This window comes from Tasmannia lanceolata, unplaced genomic scaffold (genome assembly GCF_043159265.1).
Source record: "Tasmannia lanceolata isolate RefF3 unplaced genomic scaffold, GAP_Taslan_0.1 ptg000013l, whole genome shotgun sequence".
NCBI lineage: Eukaryota > Viridiplantae > Streptophyta > Magnoliopsida > Canellales > Winteraceae > Tasmannia > Tasmannia lanceolata.
In genome coordinates this window covers 23,117,311-23,137,397 of record NW_027518690.1, presented here as the reverse complement: position 1 = coordinate 23,137,397, position 20,087 = coordinate 23,117,311, and the positions used below count along the sequence as shown (strand labels likewise).

At 41.5% G+C, this 20,087-nt stretch overlaps 1 protein-coding gene across 6 annotated transcripts; it reads right to left on the bottom strand.

The window, feature by feature from the left end:
- Positions 1-1,179: 1,179 nt before the first annotated feature.
- ARO4 (armadillo repeat only 4) lies at positions 1,180-19,399 on the bottom strand. 6 transcript variants are annotated; one of them, XM_077394379.1, is made up of 5 exons: positions 17,366-19,399; positions 16,165-16,236; positions 3,142-3,680; positions 2,121-3,005; positions 1,180-2,028 (listed from the first exon to the last, which is right to left on the bottom strand). In XM_077394379.1, the coding sequence occupies exons 1-2, from the start codon at positions 19,138-19,140 to the stop codon at positions 16,167-16,169; spliced, it is 1,845 nt and encodes a 614-aa protein (XP_077250494.1). In that variant the 5' UTR covers positions 19,141-19,399; the 3' UTR covers positions 1,180-2,028; positions 2,121-3,005; positions 3,142-3,680; positions 16,165-16,166. The 6 variants fall into 6 exon arrangements, with proteins under 6 accessions (XP_077250494.1, XP_077250496.1, XP_077250492.1 ...); XM_077394381.1 differs by having other exon boundaries at positions 2,127-3,005; XM_077394377.1 differs by having other exon boundaries at positions 1,180-3,005.
- Between the last annotated feature and the right edge of the window lie 688 nt (positions 19,400-20,087).

Here is a 20,087-nt window from a genome sequence, read left to right as displayed (position 1 = left end):
GAATGGCTCTCTCTAATCTCATATTAGTTAGTTCCTCATGGCCCATTTGGATTGCAGGAAAAACATTTCTTGTGGAAATTTTTTTCCCAAGGAATTTTTAGTTACCATGGTTTAGAGGGAAATTATTTGATTATGGCTTATTTAGAGGGCGGCTGACCGTGAAGTCCCATGAAGGTGGTACGTCAAACGTACCACTCTTAATATTTGATCCACAAGCAGCCTCCTAAAATGAGCAAACGTACCACTCTTAATATTTGATCCACAAGCAGCCTCTCTTAAAATATGCCCGGGCATTGGATTAAATATTAAGGGTGGGACCTCTTTCACTGTACCTAACGGTAAGGCAGCATAAAAAAACTCTCATTATACATTCAAAGTCCCTGTAAACAAGGAATTTGCTAGGGACCATGGCAGAAGGCATTCGGCAGATGGTCTGTGGCATGTCAGCTTTGAGCTGCGGGACTCATCTTTCCGTGGTAATTCCACGTCCAGTAGGAAGTAGGGAGACCACCCCTCACTCTCGTCAGCTGTATACGTCACCTTCCATTGTCTTAGCGAAGATTTCAACGTACTCCTGCATGCCGGTAAGTTCCTTCCTTACCCTAGGAAGCAAGCCTTTAAGGAACCCGGACCAGCCACCGACCTAGCAAATCTCTTCGAACAATGGTGGTTCAAGTTACTTCGGTTTTTTGGGAAATCAGATCAACACAATCATGTTTTGATATATGCACCCTCACCTGTTTGGTATTCCTGTAATTAAAGAAGAAAAGACAAACTAGAACCACACCCATAACAAAAGTTGTTTTGCTGATATCATTTCCCTTTCTTTTCTTTTATGTTTAATCAAACAATGGAAAGGCAAGAAATTCTGGAATACTTTTTCTTTTCCAAAATTTCCAAAAATTCCTATAATCCAAGCCGGGCCTGGAAGGAATCTCTCTCTCTGACCGAACCAACCAGAAATAATCCAATAATTTTATTTTTGAACTATAAATAGATCGACAATCTTAAATTTAGGGCCTCTCTGAATGACGCCGAAATTTGTCTTTACTTGAAAAAAAGATTCTTCTTTGGAAGCCGTTGCTAATATCATTTCTGAGACTATTATAACCAGTATATGCAAATATTTATAGGTAACAATATCATTTCTAAGACTATTATAACCAATATATGCAAATATTCATATACCCTTTTTTTTTTTGCAAATATTCATATACTGCTATAAGAATATGGACAAATCATATTTTTAAAGAGGCCCTCATACAAAATTCGAAAAAGAAGCAGGTAAAGACAAATTAAAATTCTATAGTTTCCGTGCCACTTACCTTCCATTCCTTTGTTTATTGTATAGATCAACGCCATTGGATAAGCACTAGATGAAAAGTATAATTCAATGAAGACGAGAGATAAGACAAGGTCCCTTCCTTGAATCATCTCCATCCCTGTCTCTTCAATCATAAAAAAAGGTACATCTCCAATCCTAACCACCTCATTGAACAAAGCTCCCCAGCCTCATCACCTTATCCAAAGAAAACCCATTGTATTTCTCGCCCCCTTGTTTAAAGAGGGTAACAAGGAGGCTTCCCAATTCCCTCTGTTTGCCAAGTTGTCTCTCTGATCAAAACACAATGGGAAAGGGAACTGCTAGGAAGGAGAAGGGGTTGCTAAAGCTGGTGCACCCGGGTGGGTTTGTCGAGGTCCATCGGACTCCCATCTATGCAATTGAAGTCATGGCAAAGAACCCAAGACACTGTGTAACACGAACAGACGTTTTCAAGTTCCCTGGGATCGTGGTCCGACCTGGATCCCTTTTAAAGCTGGGGAATGTTTTCCTTATTGTCCCCAATCACACCATCTATCGCTTGTTGCAAGCCTACGATTCTTGTTACCAACCTCCATTGCCACCAAATTTGCCTCTCAAGCACCATCCGCGGCCTAAACGATCATCCATTAAGCCTTGGACTGAGAGGAGAAATCAGCACACAAAAGGTGAATTTGATGATGATCTTTATCATGTTCTAACGATCCCTGCCAAACAAGACGATGTATTGGAGCGTAGTTTTGGAAATGATAAGATCCCAACAGAATTGTGTTTAGGGGATTATATGAGAAATGATGACCATTACCAGACTTCGTTGCCACGGGACCTGACTTCAAAGCCCCATCAAAGTTCTAAACAATGTTACCAACCTCCATTGCCAAAGGACAAGCCTCATTCGAAGCTCCATCCAAGTTCTAAACAATCTTCCCAGCCTCCATTAATACGGGACCTGCCTCCAAAGCTCCATCCAAGTTCTAAACAATCTTACCAGCCTCCATTGCCGCCGGACCTGCCTCCGAAGATCCATCCAAGCTCTAATTCAAGTTCTAAACAATGTTACCAGCCTCCATTGCCGCCGGACCTGCCTCCGAAGCTCCATCCAAGTTCTACTTCAAGTTCTAAACAATCATACCAGCCTCCATTGCCGCCAGACCTGCCTCTGAAGCTCCACCCAAGTTCTAGACAATCATCCATAGAATCTTGGATAAAGGATACAATTCCCATTGAAGCGGGTGGTGATTTTGACGGTGATGTTGATTCCGGTGCAGTGACTCCCATCAAAGAAGCCAATCAGTTAGAGCTTCCATGTGAAGATAATAAGGTAAGGCTGAAGCCATGTTTGAAGAATCACACAAATAATACTTCACGCGGTCGGAAGGTAACCTTTCAACTCCCAGATAAGGATGATGAAAACTCGTGGCGGAAAATGCCAGAGCACCATAGAGGATGGAAAAATCAAGGGATACAAAGAATTGGAGAACTGGATGGCTGGAATTACGAAATCTGAAGCTTTCCAACTGTTGGCCCTCACGTAAATTCTTTGATTCTTCAGCAATCCCTCGCAGCAAACTATGGTTCAACCTTCCTCTCGAGTATTTCTTCTTAGGTATGTGCATGGTTTTCCTTGAGCCGTTGAGCTTGTCAGTGTAACTTATAGATTGTGTTTATCCTTCTTACCTGTAAGCTAGAGACACAGTGGTAAAGTTATTGTCACAAGTGCATTTGTGTGAAGGGCATCTTTATTTCCATTGTTTTTCTCCTTTTTGTTCCTCGTCATCAGCATCATTTCTAATTTTGAAATATCAAATATAAGTGCTTACGAAGATTTTCGCTCCAGAATTTTTCGCCCATTTTCGGAGCGCGGAGAACCCAGATAGAGTTGTGATGACAACAGGAGAAACTCCACATACACACATTAACAATAAAGATCAAGTTCCAAAATGAATTTTAGTCAACCATTAAGAAAGTATTCCAAGCAGATTTTCAGAGTAAGAATGTAAGCAATTTCGAAAAGAAGTCAGAGATTAGCTCGTAAGAGGAATTATGCTAGCACTATGAAAGTACATTTGCAAAAGCTGAACTTTGTTCGCATCGATTTCCTATTTTACTCCTTTGTAGGATAATGATTTGGACACAAGGAATCCACCATCCATGTGGACAATGTCGATCAAATTTGGGGCATTTCATCTTTTCTACAGGGACAACTCCAGTCTAAAATTTATCGAAGGCTTTGACCCATAGTACACATAAGCACACATGCATGTTGACTGGGGGCTGTGATAAGATACATTACCACTAGGAATCACCATTCTCCCTGGTTCCATGTTGAATGAAGATCCCATGCCATTAATAAAGAGGCCTGCAAAAATCAGAAACGAAAATTCTCATGGTAGCAAAAAATTGATCAAGAGGTTAGGATCATCTAAATGTGGTGGGAACCAATGTGACAAAAAAGAGTTGGATCATCTACTAGATAAACTGTCCAATCATACCAGAGGCATAGTAGAAAGGCTACTGAAAAGATCATGGGTTGAGTAGTCCTACACTCCTACTTTCATTTCCTTATTTGAAATTGTCATCTAACTAAACAACAAGATTTATCATAAGCATTTTGGTTATTTAATATAGAAAAGAAAGTTAAAGAACCAAAGAACACACATTGCCCTGTGAATGGTGCAGGTGATGGGACCGCACCCAATAACACGCTTGGTGCCCTCCCTCAAGATGTCAAATGAGCTCCATTACATATGCAACTAATACGAGCATAGAAAAATCATGGTTATATAAACCAAGTAAGACCAAGTTTTGAGGAAAGTTTGTTTACTCCAGAATTACACTCCTAAGTTGTTTATTCATTCACCCTGAAGCCAATTTCATTAATATTTTTCTTTGAAGAAAATTTTTCTTCCAAAAAAAAAGGAAATAGAAGTATATAAGATAGGACAAACTCTGAGTAACTGGTACTTTGATCTATGAGAAAATATTAGTACCCATGCTAATGGATTCTTTACAAGGAATGCAGCGGCTCAAACCGTATGAGAATTCAGTGATCTATCCTACAGATGTTCTGAAAGAAATGGAATTAAAACATATATTTTGTAACAAAACATGGAGTTTGGCTAACATAGAACCTACTTATTCAATATACCAACACATTCATCTAGAAGGCCCCACTATGGATGAACCGTGTCCTAATGATCCCTCTTGACAGATGGCTGGAGGATTGGGGAGAAAATGGCTGGAGGATTGGCAGTGTTTCCATTGCCAATACCAAAATTTCAGTTGGCGGAAAAGATGCAGAACCTGCAAACAAGCTACAGTGTGTGTGGGGGGGGGGGCGGGGGGGGTGACCTCAAAGAAAGGACTAAACAAGGGGTAGATACCAACGTTGGGAACTGGTTCTGCTCTCCCTGCAAGTATCTCAATTTCAAGTGGCGGGATAACTGTCGTTGGTGTCAACGGAGTAGGAACCCTTCCAAATGGGTATCTCATTCTAGCCCTTTACCCCGTTTGGAAGTGGGCTGCGCCGAGGGCGATCGATGGCCTAATACTTGTACAATTTCCTCTCATGGGGTCGGAGGGAAATCGATCTTGTCCATTTCGGGTAGGCAAGTGGAAGTACGAATGGATACCCTAAAAGCCTGTCTGATAGGAAAAAAGAAAAATCTTAATGGATCAGTAGAGGACTTTTGGTTATGAGCACAAAAGTTTTGGGACATTCCATCTTTACAATGCCCCTGTATTCTGGTGGAAGATGAATTCCTTTTTATGTTTAAATCAGAATTGCAGGCTTCAAGGATCCTCACTAAAGGTCCTGAAGCACTGGGGTCCCAATTGCGCTCTCTTGCACAATGGAATAGGAACTGCCTTCAAGGCGAGGAAGCCCTTTGGGTAAACTTTTACGGTATCCCATTACTTGCTTGGGCCATAACAACGGTAAAGGCTATATGGAGTATTTTTTGTAGGGTCATGGAAACAAAGATGGAAGGAAATCATCTGCACTGTAGAGTTTTGTCTCGACCAAAATTCTAGCGCCCCGAAGGAATTTTTAAGGTTCCTTAGTTAAGATTAGGATTTTGAAACAGATTTATACCATAGGGATCGAAATCCCCGGAAAAAATGATTGATCACCCAACCTTGAACCCTCTAGTCCATTAGATTGGTAGTTGCCTGGAACCCCTTCGGATCCTGCCGGCTTAGGCAACTTAGTTTCGGTTCCGATTGGTGATCCAGTGAACTCTCAGAGTTGGCTTTCCGATGCTCCCTCGGACCCCGGCTTGATTCCAAATTTCAAATCTAACCAATCAAATCTCCTTGGCGCCTTGTCCAAGGCTGGACCTGAGAAAGGTTCTGAGAAAGGTGTGATGGGACCTGGGATTAGGCGAAAATCTAGCCAGTCAAGGTAGAGCACTACCCTAATGACCCTCTTGCCCCTAGGCGGAAAGTTGCGTGGCTAGAAGATAAAAAGGTGGCAACTTTTCAAGGATAAGGAATACCTATTCTGGCGAGAGTCATCTTGGTTTAAAACTTAAGGCTAGGGTGGTAAAATCAATCGATCGGCTAATAAGCAGCTTGGAGAAATCATCCGGACCATCTCAGTAGGGGTAAAGGACAAATTATCCCACTTGCCTACAGTAGGCTTTGCTTTGGGATAAGCCACTGGCGTTTTCCTCAGTCTCTAGACGATACTGGCCTTTTGGGTTTGGACTCCCCTTTATTACTTACAATAGACATGAGGATGTAGAGATCAAACCGTACTGCCAAAGTTGTTTTTATATATATTTTCATTAAAGTTTGGACCTTGGGGGGTGGGCCACATTAACTTTTGGTGCTAGATAATATCTATCTCCTTATCGAGGAGCGGGAAGTTGTAAGGTCTTGGATTTGGAATTATAGGGCATTGCTAGTACAATACTTTCTCCCACCCCACTTTTTCGCAACCCTCTTTTCCCCATACTCTTTTCTTTTTTTCCGTAACCCACTTTCTCTCTTTTTTTTTTGCCATAAACCCTCTTTCTCCCAACCCACTTTTCCACAACCCCCTGTTCCCCATACGCTCTGCCGTAATCCCTCTTGTCGTAAACCGCCATCCCATAATTCAGCCCCTTTGTTAACATATCTTTCTCGTTTTTTTATTCCTCCATTTCTTCATCTAAATCCCCAAATCCAAATCCCTAATCTCCAATCCATAACCCTAAAACCCCAAATCCCCAAATCCCTGACCTAAATACCATTTGTAAATCCATCCATTTTCCACAACAAAAAAACACAAAGATCCATTCTTTTCTTTCTTTTCTCCATCCATAAGTTCATTTCTTATTCTTTTTTATCCTAAATTCATCAATCTCTTTCCCTTTTGTCAATCCATACCCTTGTTGGGTTCTTTGCCTTTCTTTTGTAACTCTTAGTCTATTGTTGGGTTCTTTCTCATTTCTTCACCTCTCTCTTTATGGTTTAAATCCTCTCTTTCTTTCTCTTTTGAGTCTCATCCCCTGATCCACTCCATCTTAATCTTTGTTTTCTCACTATATTCTATGGCGTTTGTTTTGATCTCCGTGTATGCCAAGTGTTTGATGAAATGTCCAAGAGGGATGTCGTCCCTTGAGTTTCTTCTTCTCATTTCAAGTTGAATGCCTTCGGCCTCAACTCGAGGGGGAGTGTTGAAGGAATGTTCCATGGATGGAGTGTTGGCGAGTTTTTTTGTCATTTCTACCTGATGTAGTTTTGCCTTTTTTGTTGGTTTGGTTACCTTTATGCTGGTTCTTGTTTGTGGTTGTTCTTCCTCTTTTGCCTTGTTGTCTTCTCTAGCTGATGTTGTTAACCTCTCTTTGTTGGTAGTTCCTTGATTGGTATGATTCCTTTCTGTTGTTCACCCTTCCTTGTTGATGATTTGTTGGCCAGTTGGTCTCTTCTTCGTGTTGTTGGTTGTTTCTTTCTGCTTGGTGTTTTATGTTCACCATCACCATTCCCTGTTAGTGGCTCACATTGTTAGTCTCTTCTTTGCATTGCCAGTTGTTCTTTCCAAGGTTGCCAAAGCGGGAAGCGGGAAGCAAAGGCTCCCGGGATGGTGGGAAGCAGCAAGCATTAAGGGTCAGGGGAAGCGCCAAGGGAATCGCTGAGGAAGCGTGAAGGGAAGCGACGAGGAAGCGTGTTTCCCATAAAATTAAAACGATGAGAAGTGACGGGGAAGCGCAATTCCCATTTTGGGAAGCGAGATTCCCAATTCGGAATTGGGTTCCGAGGAATCGCGATTCCCTGATGCAGGGGAAGATTCCTGCTTCCTTGGTTCTTTCTACTTGTTGTTTGCACTTCTACATGAGTGTGTAGTTGCCTTGCGTAGTTTTACACATTCATCATGGTTTGTGTTGCAATCCACTTCTTATTGTCTTGGGCTATATGTCCGGTCGTTAGCGTTGCTTTCGGCCTTATCTCTCCGGGTGATGTACTCTCAGCCGTCGTTGGTAGGTTGTCTCTCCAAACGACGGTGTCCCCGTCTTTGGATGGTTATCTCTCCGGGCGACGTGCTCTCCGCCGTTGTTGGTCCGTTGTCTCTCCAGAGGATGATGCCCCCAGTCGTTGGTTGGTTGTCTCTCCGGGCGACGTGCTCTCGCTGTTGTAGGTCGGTTATCTCTCCAGACAACGGTGTCCCCCGTCGTTGGTTGGTTGTCTCTCCAGGCGATGTGGTGTCCCCGTCGTTGGTCGGTTATCTTCCCAGACGACGTGCTATCTGTCTTCGTTGCTCAGTTCTCTTCAGGCGACATAGTGTCCGCCATCGTTGGTTGGTTATCTTCACAGGCGACGTGATGTTCACCATCGTTGGTTGGTGTTCTCTCCAGGAGACGTGGTGTCCCCCCTCGTTGGTTGGTGTTCTCTCCAGGCGATGTGATATCCGCCATCGTTGGTTGGATCCTCACCTTTCTTTTCTTTTTTGTAGTGCTGCTCAGCTGATGTCTCTGCTAGTGCTACTTCGAAATTGTTTACTTTGCACGCCTTTGGTGTGCAGATTTTGCTCGATGGATCGTTGTTATTTCCCTGACGAGGCGTCTCCGTTTAATCATTGGTGTGCAGATTTGTTAGCCGTTCTCTCATTCAGGGGGAGGCTCTGTGCTGATTACTTTGGAGGTAGTACTGATTCAGGGGGAGCTGTCCTTTTCGGATACCTACTGATCTCATCGTGTACTCATTGTGGCTGTTGCCCTTTTTTGTCATGTTTTTCATTATGTAATAACCACACCAACTTGGGGGGGTGTTGTACCAAGCTGGCTGTGTGTATGGGATTATTATTATTTTTTTGTTGTATGGGTATTTTTTAGTTGTTATTTTAGTTTTCTTTGTAACAAGCTGGAGTTCCATAGTATATACACTCCAGCTTGATGGGGAGTGTTGAAGAGTGTGTGCGGGTAGTTTAGTCATTACTTATATTGTGAGTGGTATTGTAGTCTTTGTATCATGTTGCCCTAGTTGGTCTATATATATACATCATATTACATGGGAGCTCCCTAGTGGAGACTCACCATCTCTCCATTCCTCTTCTTCTTCCTCTCTTACCTCATTCCCATTTCTAACATTCAACAAATCCCTCTGGATTTTCTATGTAAATTTGTTCCACCAAGTCTACATGAAGGAAGGCCGTTTTAACATCCATTTAGTCTAATTCTAGATTATGCACTGCGATCGGCTCAACAATACACGGATTGAGGTATGTTTAACCACATGTGAAAATATCTCGTGGTTATCAACGCCCTCTTTCTAGGCATACCCCTTTGTGACTAGACAAACCTTGTATCTTTCACTACCTAAATCAAAAGATGCCTCCTTATAGATCCACTTACAACCAATTGTCTTCTTTCCTTTGGGAAGCTTCACAAGATCCCAAGTATGATTTCGATAGAGTGACTTCATCTCATCTGCCATGGCCATAACCTACTTGTGGCTTTCCCCGCCACTCATAGCATCCTAAATACACAGAGGTTCTCCACTAGTAGTAACTAAAGCAATGGAAACAAAATTATCAAAACCATACTTGACTAGTTGCTTTATATTCTGCTTAGGCTTTGGGTTTACTATGCTATATGGCGCTTCTTGCTCATCACTGCCCCTATCTAACGCTTCTTCCCTGGGAGATTGTATTACGTTGTCGTTCCCAATATCATATAGTCCTAAATCATCAATATCGAACTGTGTTGTATCATGTTTGTCTTCCACATCTACATCTTGTGGTTCTTCTACCGGCCCACCAGTTTTCAGCAAACTAGTCTCATCGGATATCACATCCCGGTTAATCACTATCTTTTTTGTAGTAGGATCCCATGGCTTATATCCTTTCACCCCTTTCTCAAACCCGAGAAATACACATTGTTTAGACTTAGCATCTAGCTTGTTCCTCTGTGCACTCTGAATATGATAAGCTGGAAATCCAAATATACTACACCTAAAAAATCAAAGACTATTCAGTCAATACCTCTTCTATAAGTTTTAAGTCAATTGTTGTAGTTTGCATTGAGCCTCATAGCAAATCAAAGACTCTTCAGTCAATATCTCTTCTAGAAGTTTTAAGTCAATCGTTGTAGTTTGCATTGAGCCTCATAGCTCTGACTGTCTGTAAGGGTCCTATTAATTCTTGCAACTAATTTGTTTTGTTGTGGGGTGCCGGAGTTAGTGTAGTGACTCTTGATTCCTCGGTCTTTCCAGAAGGTCAGGAAATCACTCAATTAGTATTCCATGTCATTATTAGTCCATAGGCATTTCAGTCATTTTCTGTCTGATTCTCAACTTCTGCCAACTGATATATTTCAGTTCCGGCCATCACGGGAACTTTTCGATTTCGGTGTAAATCTTGTAAAATCACGAAAATGCATGGAAACATATGCAAATGATGAAAGTTTTTAATCTTTACAAAAAAAGAAAAAACAACTGCAAATGATGAAATTTTAAGATGAAACTTTGGGAAGAGCTAGAATAAGCACAAATATATACTTAGAAACCATCACATAAGCAATAAAACCATCCATAATGGCTTAATCACATCGAACACCTTGTGACATCCGTTGCCGCGCATGTCTAGACTAGCAAAGTCAATAAAGAAGTACAATATAAAGATGTATAAGCATGGTTTAAATTTCTATAAAATGATAGAAATGTTTCCATTTACATCCCCACAGAAACGAAATTTACATGATTTCCTTTTACGTCATTATTGCCCCATAATTTTGACCGGAATTCCTTTTTTTTTTTTTGATATGTAAGTTGGGATCGATGCCTTGACCTCTTGGTTGAGGAAGACATCCATTTACCAATGAGCTAGAGGCTCAACCCCTAAAATTCGACCAAAATTCACGAAATTCGACCGAAATGGTCGGAACGAAAAATAATGGAATGATGCTATTATTTGCATTCCATTTTATTTCATTAATGCAGATAATGACATTTGGTAGGCAACAACATTGAACTACATAACAAAGTAACCGTATCTTATGTATGGGATGTTGGGACCAATAATAACTCGTAACTCAATGTGGTATTGACATAGAGTTAGGGTCCTTAGAGGAGAGGCTGGTCATTGTACCATAGTTTTAAAACTCCTCCGCATCATCGTGGACTCCCCCGATTCGACTCCCTTTTCCCTTGCCTGCATTCCGCGTTTTGCACTACGGAGTCAATAAAAACTCCTTTGACTCCCGAGTTATGCATGTGCCAACCAAGCACTCAGCTGCGTCAACCGCATTCTTGGCCGCATTTTGACCCGCATCTGCATTTTTAAACACTGCATTGTACTTTCTTCTACTTCCTTACAATGTACCTGTTATAGACATGCGCGACAATGCAAGTCACAAGGTGTTCGATGTGATTAAGCCATCATGGATGGTTTTGTTGCTTATGTGATGGTTTCTAAGAACGCATCTGTGCTAATTCTAGAATTTCCCAAAGTTTCATCTGAAAATTTCATCATTTGCACATATAGTTTTTTAAAAGATGAACTTTAATCATTTGGATATGTTTCCATGCGTTTCCGTGACTTTATAAACATTTCCGCGACAACCAAAACCGAAACAGAAACTGAAATTTAAAACCTTGAGTATAAGAGAGTACAACGACCCGTCTCCTCTAAGGATCCCAACTCAATGTCAATACCACATAAAGTTACGAGGTAGTATTAGTCCCATGCCGATCTGACATCCCATGCATAAGATACAGTTACTTTGCCATTTAGTTCAATGATATTGCCTACCAAATATCATTCTCCGCATTAATGAAATAAAATAAAATGCAAATAATATCTTTTTAATTTTTTTGTCGTTCTGACCATTTTGGTTGAATTTTGATAATTTCAGTTCGGTCAAATTTCAGTAATTTCAGGTAAATTTCAGGAATTTCGGTCAAAATTTCAAGGAAATAATGAATTAAAAGGAAATCATGTAAATATCATTTCGGTGGGGATGGAAATGGAAACATTTCGGCCATTTTGGGAAAATTTAAAACCATGACTTCAATTTGGACAACACTTCAGACTTTCTTCTCCTGAAATACGCTCATACCTTTCTCGAATAGTCATCTATGAAGGTAATAAAGAACTCCATACCGCTCCATGATCTCGCTCCCAAACATCTAAGTGGACACAGTCAAGTAAACTTTCATTGTTGTGTGTCGCTATCCTACACCTGACTCTGCACTACTTCCCGTATACATAGAATTTGCCAAAATCCAATTTGCAATTCCAAACTAAGTTAAGCAATTTCTGCGTATGAAGTTCCATCAACCCTCACTCACTCATATGCTTTAGGTACACATGCCATAACTGAGAATCATGACCATTGGCCTCAAATGATGCAGCTCTGGCATGGCGTTCCCTAGTAATTTGTACAAGCTTCAAATTTTTGTCCACTCATTACAACTATTGCTTCCTTGACAATTTTTATAACTCTTGTTGCGTGGTGCCGGTAACCACTAGTATCCAATGCCTCAAGAGAAATTCAATCCTTTAGAGTTGGAACATGGTTTACCTCAAATAAAATGCGCATAATTCCGTCACTCATCTTGACTTTCACTCTGCCTATATCAATAGCTTGACAGGTTGACAGACAGCATCGTTTCCCATGAGAACCGTTCCTTGGTTGAATGGCTAATAAGAATAAAACAAGTCCTTGTTTGGGCACATAAGATGGGAACATACCGAATCAAGAATCCATGTGTTTCGAAAATAGCCCTTGCGTGTAGAAACTAATAAACATTAACTTTATCAGAATTTTCTGCTGAAACACTATCTTGATTTGAGGTGTTTGTTTCTTCTCTTCCTTCTTACTGACTACCACTGCAATCTCTATTGATGTGCCCCTTTTCAGGCACCAGGATTATTCAACTGTGTTTCCTCCTCTCGATTTGAATCAAGATTTACTCCCTTTTGGCTTCCTATCATGAGATCGGTCACTCCCCTGCCTGTTGTTGGAATTTACGACAAGCCTATCTTGGCACTTACCACAAGCCCATCTGCCTTGGATTCTTCCTCGGTGACTTTCTTCATCTTTTCACTTCAAGAAGGGTTGACGTTACCTCAGTTATGACCAAGGTATCCTTCCAAAAGAGAAGGGTCATGACTAAATGATCTTCATAACTAAATGATCGTAAGATCCAGGAAGAGACACCAAGGGAAGCAGTGTCTTATCCTCCTCTTTGAGCTTGCCCCCAACATTCAACAATTCAAAGGCCATCATGTTGAAAGTGTAAGTACGTCCCAGCAGCTTGAGTTTTCTTCCATATGAAGAGCATATGATTGCTTCTTGAGAAGCAACATGTTGGTTAGTGATTTCTCTCGGTAGTTGAAACTCTTTAGTTTGCACCAAATCTTAGTTGCAGTCTCTTCGTTGACTACGCTGTAAACGACCTCATCCACAAACATAGACGGATGATGCTAACTGCCTTCATATTCAACTCTTCTCAATCATTGTCACTCATCTTTTCCGATTTCGTGTCTTCACCTAATAAAGCTTTCACCAGACCTTGTTGAACTAAGAGATCTCTCACTTTTGTTTGTCACAGGTTGAAGTTTCCTGCCCCATTGAATATTTCTACATCAAACTTGGTGTTCTTCATCCTTGCAACCACCTAACCATCATTGCTCTAAATCACAGCTAGTTGGAAAAGCCTTTGAAGTGAACCCATCAAGGTGACTCTCTCCCACAAACAATAGCTTCTCCTTTCTTCGCTCATATCCGGGCTCCAACTTTGGATCATGAGCAGTCCCTTTACTCCTTATGCATGTTATAATAACTTTCGGATGTTTCAACTATTGCACATGTTGTTTCAAATGCCAATGAATGTCAATTCCTTGTTTGGTTGCCAATATTGCATTGAAGTTCCATTTTACTCATCAACATGTTCCAGACATCATCATTGCTTTTTTGCACATGTGGCACCCATGTGGCACTAATGTCCCCTCTTCACTCTTTTTTTTCTGTTACTGACACCCCTACTTTTTTCCACTACTCTCCGAGAGAACTAGTGTGCAACCAAACACAACTTACAACTATTCCACTATTCTTCTAGACAAATCAAATGCTTATCTCCTCCCTTTTGACTTCTTATTCTATGCCTCTCCGAGCCACTCCTACGCAACAAAACATAGCCTAAGTGAGTAAAGTGTAATAACCTAACAATATGGCAAGAAATCGAGTGTTGTAAGAAAAAGGAGTAAGACCTAAATCAATTGGAATTTGTCCAAACCAATGATCACAAATGATAGTGAGAGATCAGATAGTGAAGCAAGATAGTGAAGCAGAGGTTACTGGTGTTCCGAAAGAAGAGAAACATTTCCAAAACTAAATAAACCGAGGTTTGTGGTCTCCAAATGTTCATTATGTCACTATTAGGAACTTCAAGTAGAGACGAGCTACAAGGAATGACACGATTCCCTTCCTTCAATGCTGCACACTAATCCCAATATTTATAAACAATGCTCCACACCTTGGTAGGGCCCATCTTGCAAGGGTTGTTTCATAATGAAGTTTGTCTTGGAAGCAGCAATCTCCATCTTAACATCCCAAGATTTCCTATTATGAATCGAAAATTTGTGTTGGGGCCCCTGGCTTCCTCGTCTCCATACAGAATCAAGCATTCTGAACCTTGCCCAGCTTTGAGGTAAAAGGATCCACCTTAATGAAGATTCTGAAGCAAGAGGCTACAAATTTAAAGATGAAGGAGACCAGCAGCGAACTAAAGCAAAACCACCTTAAGGGGGCTCTTGCAACCAAATCCGCTTCAACCTTCTCTCCAGACAACTTCTACAGACCTACGGATCACATGGCTCCTACCAATAAATTTTGGTTTAGGTTTTAGTATTCGTCATCAGCAAAACAGAAAAATTTCGGTTTCGGTACAAAATTTCGGCCGAAATCGGTTTTTCTTTTTTATTTTATGTCATTTTTTAGAAATAGTTTACAAGAACCTCTTTTCTATGAGTAGAGTTGATTTTTAAGAGGGTTTATGTCGAAATGTCGACTTTCGATAGAAACTTTGCTTTTTTGATAAAAAAAGTTGCATGTTTCGCATATTTCAACCGAAACATTAACGGAACCCTGAATTTAGGACAGATTTTAGTATTTTTTCAAATCTAAGTGAATTTTGTTTCAGTAAGAGCCAAAATCGAAATATTTCACTTTTTGGCCAAAACAAAATATTTCAATCGAAATTTTAAACAATGCATTCAAGGGCCCTTGGCAGAACTGATGAGGCCGCCTAATCAAAGGAAAACCGCAAAAGGATCAAACCGTTATTCATGATCAAAACATAAAACCACTGCCTCCAAACCCTAGCGCCCCAACCAATTTAACAAGAATATGAATCCAATTGGATCAAGAGAGACTCACCAATCAGATATCCCCACATTAGGTTTAAGATATTCACACTCGAATTCACTGACATGAAAACAATGCTTCCCCTGTCCGGTTGCGCCTTCAGTTGAGGATCAATGCAGACTTTGGGGAAATATCATTTTCAGCATCAGCAATAGGAGGTTTGGACATCTAAAGAGAGGCGGCCGAAGGAGATGACCTACACTCATGGATTGAACCAAATACTTTCCAAGAGCTTCCCACAATAATGCCGTTCTAGCCCATCATAGAATGAATAAAAACATAGGCTGGTTTCTTGAGCAACCTAAGTGGAGTCTGATTGAGATCCACAGCGGGACGAAAGACCAAGGCAGAAATAAGAGCGGAATGATTTGAGATGCAGAGAAGATAAAAAATTTAAATGGTGACAAAACTGACTCTAAACTCTCTCTTGATTTCTTTCTCAGCTAACATTGACATCCAATTTTAGTTGTATTAGGTATCCTTTCCACCAAGAAAACATGTAAGGTTGCTCCATTGTGACCTGGTGGTCACGGGTTCGAGTCACGGAGACAGCTTCTCTGCGTACATCTAGCCCTCCATAGACCCCGCACCGGGCCGCCCTTTTAGGTATCCTTTCCACCAAGAAAACATGGAACTCTGTTTTTCATTGGAGTTTTTCGTGTTTCTTACAAAATATGAATGTAGTCTATCCCATGCTACCTAATTCATGGAGCAATGTTTCATTTAATATTCATAGTTTCCAATTCATCCCCTCATTAATTCCTAAAAGAGCTCTTTTTTTAATGGCCCTAAAAGAGCTGCTTTAGAAGTATCGGCAAATAAAAAAATGTGTACAATAATTGTCCCTAAGAAAGAGGAACTAAAGAAACTGACCCAGATGGATTACCCTATTTGCAATAGTAAATGAACAAATTTTCTCGTGAAAGATCAAAGGAATTGAAGAAACTGAACCAGTTGAAACTTTTGGGATATGAATAATGGAAGTTCAAATTATACCTCTAGGACCTGGTGTCCTTTCCATGTTTATCCAATGTTCCTTTGATATATTCGACATCCCTGTCATGGAAACTGAATTGAAAGTCAAATCCGCCAAAAAAATGTCGAAAATTGGAGGCAGCAACTAAAAGAAAATTAGGAATTAAAGAGATACACAACAATTCCCATAAATTCATGAACATAAAAGAACCATTGCAAGTTTTGCATAAAATATTTGAGCATGCAGATGGGAAGTACATTACAAAGTCAAGAACAGCGTAAAAGGATGCAATGCAACTATCGCTCATATCAGCTAGCTTCTCTCCAAGTTTGGTGATCATGGTGATGTGGGAATGCAAAGAAGAAAAAAATCTCGTTCCACCATGGACAAAGCTTATCCTGAAGTTAATTGAGAACCCATAATAGGAAGTGATCCTAAAGTTACATGAGAACCCATGATCATTAGGAACCAGTCAGTTGAACAAATCCAAGAGAAATCAGTACCTTTACTAGCTGCAGAAGCACACAATTTTTCAGCAAACACATTCGTCAAGGTTCAAACTACTCCAACAGTTTTAATGATATCCAATTAATCCATTTTCTGGGAATTCTTCCACTAAATACAAAAACAGAGGGGCTGCTTCATCAATAGTATACAGTTGTTCCCGAAATTATCACTCCTGTGCAAGATATGGAATCCCATATCATTCCATGAGGCCCATCACATTTACAAATAAGAGAGGTGGTTCTTGGAATATGTGCACTACCACCCTTTATTGCAGAAACAAAATATCTTTTCACCCAAAAAAAATTCCACATAACAGAGAGAGGCAGAGGTCCATAGCACAACAAGAATTTGGTATATTTTATAAAGGACAAGCACATACATGTAATGTCTGATTAACAGGAGAATACATCTTTCAACCGAGCATACATCCTTTTATTTATTTACAGAAGATATAAAATGATGCATTCTACTCCACCCCCACCCACCCACGCAATAACAATCATATATCCCCAGTTTCTCCGGGGTGGTGCACAGATTGAATGTTCACATTGCTTCTCTTGGCGAGTATCACCGGACATGTATCAAACGTTGCGTCCCCCAAGGGGGAGTCCACTTCAAATATGTTAGAAACAGAGAATGATTGATGGGGTTCGCATGGAAAAAGGGAACAACAGGCAAATCATTAGTGCGGATCATAAACACAGTTGTACTCACAGTCTTTGAGGATGGACTCCGGCTTGATAGAGCTCGAGGCTGTAAATGGCCTTCGGAAGCAATTCTCGCAAAGAAGGATGCTGAGCTGCCATAGAACGACCCGCAAGCTCAAGGGCAGTCAATGCCCTCGATTTTTCAAGGGCTTCACTGCTTCCCACATTCAATGCCAGGTAACATAGGAGAATCAATCCATGCAACTGCGTCCTTTCGGTAGACCTCAACAATCTCGTAAGAGGCAACACCCCATCAAACTCTATAATTGCCTTCGAATGTTCTACACAAAGAAAATTCTCTGGATTCGCAAACTTACCCAATGCAACAGCAGCTTCTTCCGCTATGTCTGGGTTCTTGTGGCTGAGCTGATTCACGAGGGGACGAATGATCCTCGTCTCTCTTGCAGGAAATGTGCGAGCTAATGACCCAACTGATTTTATCGCAGGGATTTGCAGAGTGGGACTCCTACCCTCTATAACTATCCTGATAAGCTGGTCAACCACTGCCTTCGCAGCAGGGGAATTCGTCTTGAAAGAAACCCGTCTGAGGTCGGCATTGGACTCAGCCGCAGTGGCAATCTCCATCAAAGTCATCATACAATTGAACTGCAAATCCCCCTTTTCCTTCTCAATAATCTTTGCAAGGCAGAGCAGTCCTTTCGTCTCGCAAATCCTCCTGCTATTAGAAACACTACCTCTCGCAAGCACCCAGAGTGCCTCAGAACAGTTGATCATAAGCTTAAACTTCTCCTCAGGACTCTCATTCTCCCTCTCCTTCCTACGGTCACGCCCCCTACTACTTCCCTCAGAATGCATCGAATTCGAACTGCGCGCAGGCACGGGCATCTCCTTCTTGATCTGAACCAAAGAATGGATGCTTGTAGGCTTGTCAAAGGAATCCTTTGAATCCAAGGTCTCAAAACAAAGGATAGAAACAAGTTTCCTAATAGCATTCTCCCTCCCAAATTCCTCCTGAGAGTCCACGTCCTGCCCCACCATCCTAGCAATAAGAAAAGCAACAGAAATCTGAACCCCAATTGGGGACTCACCGAGAACTTGGACGGCGATTGGTACGGCCATCTGGCCGGAGAGATTCCGGACACTCTCAGGGTCACCGGCGAGGTGGGCGAGAACGGTGGCGGCCGCAATCTGGGCTTCAGAAGAGGAAGATTCTTTCAACAGTTTAAGAAGAGGGGGAACTCCACCTTCGGTTATAATGATCTGCTTATTTCTCTCACTATCTAGGGCAAGGGAAGATAGAGAATTCGCGGCCTCTGTGCGGTTTTGGAGGGATCCCATATGAAGAATGGCTAGATAAGTCCAGACCCAAGCTAGCATAGGGTCGGTATTCGCGATGGGAGGGAGAGCTAGGTCAAAATCTCCAGTAGCTTGGGAGTTAAACACTCCGAGTAGCCATCGGAAATCGCCGAGGGAGGAGTCGAGGAGGGAGAAGAGCTTGCGGAAATCAGCAGCTGTGGTGATGGTGACTACGCGGCGGAGGAGGCCGGCTCGCTTGCACTTTCGGACTAGGGTTAGGGCACGGTCCAGATTTTTGACGGACTCTGAGAGGATCCGATGGATTGGCCGATCGTAGAGGGATGGGTTGGAGGTGGAAAGGATGACCGTGGTTCGGAGCATCTGGGCCAAGCAGTCGACCCGTTTGGATACCTCGGAGCATTCAAGTTTGAAGGATTCGGACTCTTTGGCAGATTTGAGGATTTTGTCACATATGAGGATGGGGTAAGAGAGCTCCTCTTCGATGCTCTTCTTCTCTTCCGCCATTGATGTTGAAGAACTGGTGGTGTCTCTGTTTCTGTTCTCCTCTAGTTCTCATCCCCGTTCTTCTAACGTCGTCCTCTTGTTCTTTTTTCGTCGGGGTCAGTCAAATTGATAAGCACACTAAGTGTTTTGTTCGAAGCCCTTAATTTTTTTTATGACTTTGGAAGGGGAATTATGGAAGCTTGTTTGATTCATTTTTTTATGATTATGGAAGGGGAATTGTTGAAGCATGTTTGATTCTGAGCACACTTCTGTGTTTGGTTGGTCAGAGAATGTCCGTGGCTTTTTAAATTAGCGCCCAACATTAATATTAATGTCTGGTTCATTTGGTATGAGAAATGGGGCCTGATGTAAGATGGAGCCCACAGCGTGGAGCCAATAGACCTATTGATCTTTTCTTTTCTTTTTTAATTTAAGCTTTGCTGAGAGCGTGATACCTCAGATACAATTGATGGGACCCATACGGCCTGCATATGATGTGTTTGGGTATGGACTTAATAGACCCATCGTGCACACCGATGTTGCTACACGAATCAAACATTTTTTAGGGTTAGGGCTGGCCCTAACAAGAGGAATTGCTGATCTCATTTCTTTGTTTGTTTTCTTTGTAAAGTATCCATTCTGCATTATTAAGTTCAAATTCTTGACTATTGTTTGGGTAAAATCCATCAACCAATAGGGAGATAGACATTTGGCACACAGAGACTTAAAAGGCCGACAGAGTAAAGGGGTAACTTCACCGCACGTCCAGAAATCCTAGAAACCTTAGCTGCCTTGGCGCAGCCCAAGAACCACAACCACAATTCAAGAAGAAAATCACAACAGACAAGAGTTGTATAACAAAGAAAATCTCACCTATCCTCATTGCGGACCGTCAGACCCACTTTTATTCAACCATTCCAAACTCAATAGTCTCTTTCCAAATCCATTCTTACACTTCCTAAAGATAA

Coding starts and splice junctions, on each gene's coding strand:
- ARO4 (XM_077394378.1), bottom strand. CDS start 19,140: ATGGCGGAAGAGAAGAAGAGCATCGAAGAGGAGCTCTCTTACCCCATC. Junction 16,237..17,365: donor GGAGTCCATCCTCAAAGACT/GTGAGTACAACT, acceptor CTTTCAATTCAG/TTTCCATGACAGGGATGTCG.